This window comes from Natrix helvetica (genome assembly GCF_964273705.1).
Source record: "Natrix helvetica genome assembly, chromosome: Z".
NCBI lineage: Eukaryota > Metazoa > Chordata > Lepidosauria > Squamata > Natricidae > Natrix > Natrix helvetica.
In genome coordinates this window covers 10112941-10118940 of record NC_138554.1, presented here as the reverse complement: position 1 = coordinate 10118940, position 6000 = coordinate 10112941, and the positions used below count along the sequence as shown (strand labels likewise).

Here is a 6000-nt window from a genome sequence, read left to right as displayed (position 1 = left end):
GTTCTTTTCTATTCTATTTTGTTGCCTATTCTATTCTATTCTATTCTATTCTAATTCTTCTATTCTATTTCCTATTCTATTCTATTTATTCTATTCTATTTCCTTTCTATTCTATTTCCTATTCTATTCTATTCTGTTCTATTCTAATTCTCCTATTCTATTCTATTTTTTCCTATTCTATTCTAATTCTCCTATTCTATTCTATTCTATTTCCTTTCCATTCCATTCCATTCCATTCTAACCCTATCCCCACGACCAAACTCCCCAACACGGGTCTTTCCCAGCTGCTTCCCCACCCCAACCCCGACCACGGCTTTCTCTCTCGAACTTTCCAGACTCTTCATTGGCTTGCCGAGGGGAGAAGGGGAGGGGGGGGAGGAAAAGTTTCCACCCTGTTTCCCATTGGCCAAACTCTCTCGCGGGTGGCGATTGGTTGGATGCCCTGGGGTCGAATTCCCATTGAGAAAGAAAAAAGGAAGAAAGAAAAAGCGAGGCGTAAAATCGAGCATGGAATGCGCGCGCGCGCGGGGGGGGGGAAGGACTTTCCCTTTTGGAACGTTGATTTCCCTTTGATGTCCTTCGGCTTTGGAACGTTTGTTTCTCTTTGGCGGGGGGGTGGAATGGAGGTTTGCACGTCTTCGAGGGGAGGCGAATAGGATACCCCCCTCCACCCTACCCCTATTCCACGCAGGGCTCTAACCCTACCCCTTTTAGGGGAGGATCCCACCGCAGCGATTGGTTTTGCGATCGGGAGGAGATTCTTTCCGAAGCTCCGCCGCTCGCGAGAGCGAACCAAACCCGGGCGGTGCCCCCCTCCCCTCGACAGTCGCTTCCCCGCGCTCGGTGCTCTCGCTAGGCTGCGCTCATGGAGCTGCGAGCGATCCTGACCTTGCGCGCCGCCCTGGCACTGGCTGCCTTGGCGCTGGGCGCCGCTGCGGGCGGCGAAGGCAAGCGGGAAAACGTGGATCCCGGTAGGAATGACGCTGGAGGGGGGCGCAGGAGAGATGGGGAGAAGGGATCGCTCCTCGGAAGATTGGGTCGGGGACAGGAGAAAAGGGGAAGGAGAGGGGTTGCGTGCGCGGAGCCTTTTCGCTTTGGACGCGGGGAATCGCAGACGATCAGCTAAGCCGCCGCTTTCGCTCTCCCCGGTGGCAGAAAATCGGGCTGGGATGGGAGTGCTGCGGACCGAGGAGAGAACGCCAAGCCCGGGATCTTGTCCGCCTCCGCGTTCTTAATCGGAATCGCCTTCTCTCTCTTGTATCACTTTGAAAAGCGAGAGAGAGAGAGAGAGAGAGAGAGAGAGAGAGAGAGATGGGGCAGGGAACAGATTTTTAGAGATGAACGGAGTTGGAAGAGACCTTAGAGGTCATCTAGTCCAACCCCCCTCCCCCAAGCAGGAGACCCTACACAGTTTCTGACAACTGAGGAGAAATTTCCTGACAGAACAATTAATCGGTGGAACAGCTTGCCTCCAGAAGTTGTGAATGCCCCAACACTGGAAGTCTTCAAGAAGATGTTGGATAGCCATTTGTCTGAAACGGTATAGAGTTTCCTGCCTAGGCAGGGGGTTGGACTAGAAGACCTCCAAGGTCCCTTCCAACTCTACTATTGTATTATTGTATTGTAAATGGCAGTCCAATCTCTTCTTGAAAGCCTCCAGTGATGAAGCCCCCACAACTTCCGAAGGCAACTTCTGTTCCATCTGTTGATTGTTATCACTGTCAGAAAATTTCTCCTTATTTCTAGGTTGATTCTCTCCTTGGTCAAATCAGAAATCGGTTTAAGTTGAGTTTTGCCACACTTGTTCAGTCAACCACTCTGCTGGTTCAGTTAGTAACCCGGTTGTTAAGTGAATCCAGTGTCCCCCGTTGACTTTGCTTGTCAGAAAGTTGCAAAAGGCGGGGGGGGGGAATCGCTTGACCCCGGGACATTGCCACTGTCATAAACGCGAGTCAGTTGGTCAGTTCTGATCACAGGATGATGGGATGCAATGGTTGCAAGTGTGAAAATCAGTCCTAAGTCACTTTTCCCCCAGTGGTTGTCGTAACTTCGAACGGTCGCTCAGTGGGCTGTTGTAAGTCGGAGGACTACCTGCATTGGTTTCTCATTCCCGGAATCTTCTTTAACATTGTGGCTGGATGGAATTCTGGGAATTCATGTTTGGGAGGGCACCAGATTGCCTCTGTCTGGAGCCTACATGTGAATTGGTCGCTCTGGGTCGGAGGCAGAGAGGGGGCCAGAGCCATATGCCAGTTATCAGCTGCCTTTAGAGTCAGACATCAGTGAGGCAGAAGAACAGCTGGAGCCTGTTCCCAGTGTGCGCATGCGCGGAGTTGCCAGACGAAGGGAACAACTAAGGAACAGGGGTCGACTTGGGAGTAAGGCCACAGGTGGACGATGAATGGCCCCTCCCAGACGAAATAAAAGAGGAGCGAAAGGGGAGTGGAGTTTGCAGGAGACAATGAGTCCGCTTCATTGGTTCGTGACTCTCGGAGACTCCTTGCCAGGTTTTGCAGCTCTCAGCTCTCCAAGACAGACGGTCAAAACAGGTCCGCAGGTTAGAGTTTTGACTGGCAGGATGCTGCAGGAGGCGTCCATCCCGTCCACCCCCACCCCCGCGCCGACCCACAGAGGAGAACTACAATGTTGATCCGACCCTTGAAGAAATCCAGTTTGACATCCCTGCTCCCTGTACATCCCCTCTTTTGACAAGGTTGGACAATTTGGTTGAGGTTGAGGGCCTTCAACGAATAGAATAGAATAACAGAGTTGGAAGGGACCTCGGAGGTCTTCTAGTCCAACCCCCTGCTTAGGCAGGAAACCCTACACCACTTCAGACGAATGGCTATCCAACATCTTCTTAAAGGCTTCCAGTGTTGGGGCATTCACAACTTCTGTTCCACTGATTAATTGTTCTAACTGTCAGGAAATATCTCCTCAGTTCTAAGTTGCTTCTCTCCTTGATTAGTTTCCACCCATTGCTTCTTGTTCTATCCTCAGGTGCCTTGGAGAATAGTTTGACTCCCTCTTCTTTGTGGCAACCCCTGAGATATTGGAACAATGCTATCATGTCTCCCCTAGTCCTTCTTTCTATTAAACTAGATATACCCAGTTCCTGCAGCCGTTCTTCATATGTTTTAGCCTCCAGTCCCCTCATCCTCTTTGTTGCTCTTCTCTGCACTCTTTCTAGAGTCTCCACATCTTTTCTACATAGTGGCAACCAAAACTGAATGCCGTATTCCAAGTGTGGCCTTACCAAGGCATTATAAAGTGGTATTAACCCTTCACGTGATCTTGATTTTATCCCTCTGTTTATGCAGCCTAGAACTGTGTTGGCTTTTTTGGCAGCTGCTGCACACGGCTGGCTCATATTTAAATGGTTGTCCACTAGGACTCCAAGATCCCGTTCACAGTTACTACAGTTGAGCAAGGTACCACTTATACTGCACCTGTGCATTTTGGTTTTTCTTGCCTAGAAATGAGATTTAGAGGTATACTGCTCCTGACTGTGGAGAACCCACTTTCTAGCTGTCATTATCTCTACAAAATGTCTGTCACCGGTGAATTTCCTTAGTGACCTTTATCGTGGAAGTCCCACTTGACTCTGAAGATAACATACATGTTGGATTTTGCAAAATTATCAATGCTGAGCAGGAAGATAGGCTGGCTTTTTCTAAACGTATTGCAAGTTACCCTCCATCACACAGATAGGGGATCAGAAAGGGGATGGAGATGGGAACATGTCAAACCAGTTAGTAAATTGAGATGGGTGTTTGAGTTAAAATGGTACAGCTGGGGATGGGGGGGGGGTGAATTTTGGCACTGAATTGGAACATAATTGTGATTGCTCAGTTGGAGGAGAAATCCAATCCTTATCTTTTTTCTTTTGTTTTTTTGGAAGACTTAAGGCTGACTTTTAGGGCCAGATTTTAATTGAAATTAAGTTCTAGCTAGTGCTTCTGGACACACTTAGCAAGATTACAGAAGTTTTTACACGGTTGTTAAGTGAATCGAGTGGAACGCGCTTGGTTGGCTCAGTGGCTAAGACGCTGAGCTTGTCGATCAGAAAGGTCAGCAGTTCGGCGGTTTGAATCCCTAGCGCAACGTAACGGAATGAGCTCCTGTTACTTCTCCCAGCTTCTGCCCACCTAGCAGTTCGAAAGCAGGTACAAATGCAAGTAGAAAAACGGGGGCCACCTTTGGTGGGAAGGTAACAGTGGTGGGTTGCAGGCGGTACGCCCCGGTACGGGCGTAATGGTGCCTGCCCGGAGCACCTGGTATCATTCCAGTCCGGTGCTCCGGTGGGTCCGCCCACCTGCCCTGTATTTGAGCTCTTTGGTGCTTCCATGCACAGAGCGTATGGCGCGTGGAGGCTCACAGAGGCGTCGCAAGAGGTAAGGACGCATGCGCATGCTGCATGCGTTCATGTGGTGGACGCCGGCCCCCTGTTGCAACCGGTACGGTTGCAACAGGATCCGGAACCCACCACTGGAAGGTAGCAGTGTTCTGTGCGCCTTCAGGATTTAGTCATGCTGGCCACATGACCACGGAGACGTTTTCGGACGACACTGGCTCTTTGATTTTGAAACGGAGATGAGCACCACCGCCCCCTAGAGTTGGGAACGACTAGCACACATGTGCGAGGGGAACCTTTGCCTTTTACCATTACCAGCTTAACAGCTGCAGGGATTCACTTAATAACCGTGGGAAGAAAGGTCATGAGATGGAGCAAAACTCATTTTCACAACTGTTTCACTTAAGCTACAGAATTCTTGAGCTCAACTGCGGTCATGTCGAGGACTTACCTGTAGTTGTACCTTAGATTTACTACTCCTTGATTTCACGTTAATTAAATGCTACCGAGAGCCTCGATCAGGGGTGTCAAACTTGATTTCATTAAAGGCCACATCAGGGTCGTGTTTGACCTCCGGGGGGCAGGGGGGGGTGTTTCAGGCCCCTGTGGTGGCCCGAGCATTCTGTCAGCGAAAACGGGCTCCTGAGCTCCGTTTTCGACTGCGACGGCCTCCTGCAGCCCTCTGCCAGCGAAAAAGGAGCTTGGGAGGGCCGCACACAGTCCCCCCCGGGCCCCGTTTTCGCTAGCAGAGCACCGCGGGCTGTTTCCTGCGTGGCTCTGTGGGCCCGGGCCTTGAGTTTGACACCCCTTGCCTAGATCATGTTGGTTTGCAGCTTGAAAACCAACTCGCAGATATGATTGCCCTTTTTTATAATTTCTCTCCGTATATACCCTTTAAATACAATGGGGTTTTTTTTGGACAGGAGTGAACAGGAGTGGGAACGATACTGGATGGTTTTGATTAGTGAACACTAATGGAAAGTATTTATTTATTTATTTATTTTATTGAACTTATTAGTCGCCCCCTCTCCCCACAGGGACTCGGGGCGACGTACAGAGCAATAATCAAGATAGCACCATATATCGTGCAGAGGAGGTAAAAATAAGTCCATAAATAAGCATACTTACAAAGTTTAAAACCCAAAAATATTAAAAACAAAATTTCCCATTATAAAATGACCTGGGGTGGCAAGATTGTAACGTTATGCCAGGCCGGCTTGACAAGTAGCATGCTTCAGTTTTGCTGCTCATCTGTTTTTAATCCTGTCTGTCTTCGTGCTTCCTCGAGTTGTTCTCAACATTTGACTACAAAGCCCCATTGGGAAATTAGGCGGATTGCATGCCGGGCTGGCCAAAGCAGGCTTAAAAAAAATGGACAGTTAGCCTTCCAAGTTGCTGTACGTCTTCTCCTCCCCTCCCCTCCTTCGTATAATTATTTTTACTGACATTACTCAACAGGCTAAAGCCCTGGCAACTTCCTTTTTGTGAAGGCTGCTCGTCTTTGCAAAAGGCAGTTGACGGTCTGAACCAAGACAGCTATCTGGCTCTGGAGGAAAAAAAAAACCAGCTATTTCCCCCACCACGTAGGCTGCATTTCAGCTTGAAGCAAATGCCGTTTGGGTGATGTGCTGTTTGGAGGACGGTCT

At 49.4% G+C, this 6000-nt stretch overlaps 1 protein-coding gene across 1 annotated transcript in view; it reads left to right on the top strand.

The window, feature by feature from the left end:
- The first annotated feature begins 773 nt into the window (after positions 1-773).
- The window catches only part of PLOD3 (procollagen-lysine,2-oxoglutarate 5-dioxygenase 3), a 62746-nt gene continuing 57519 nt past the window's right edge, over positions 774-6000 (top strand). The window contains exon 1 of the mRNA XM_081970021.1: positions 774-971. Coding sequence (XP_081826147.1) covers positions 866-971 — 106 coding nt within the window. The 5' untranslated portion in view covers positions 774-865. The remainder of the gene's footprint in view (positions 972-6000) is intronic.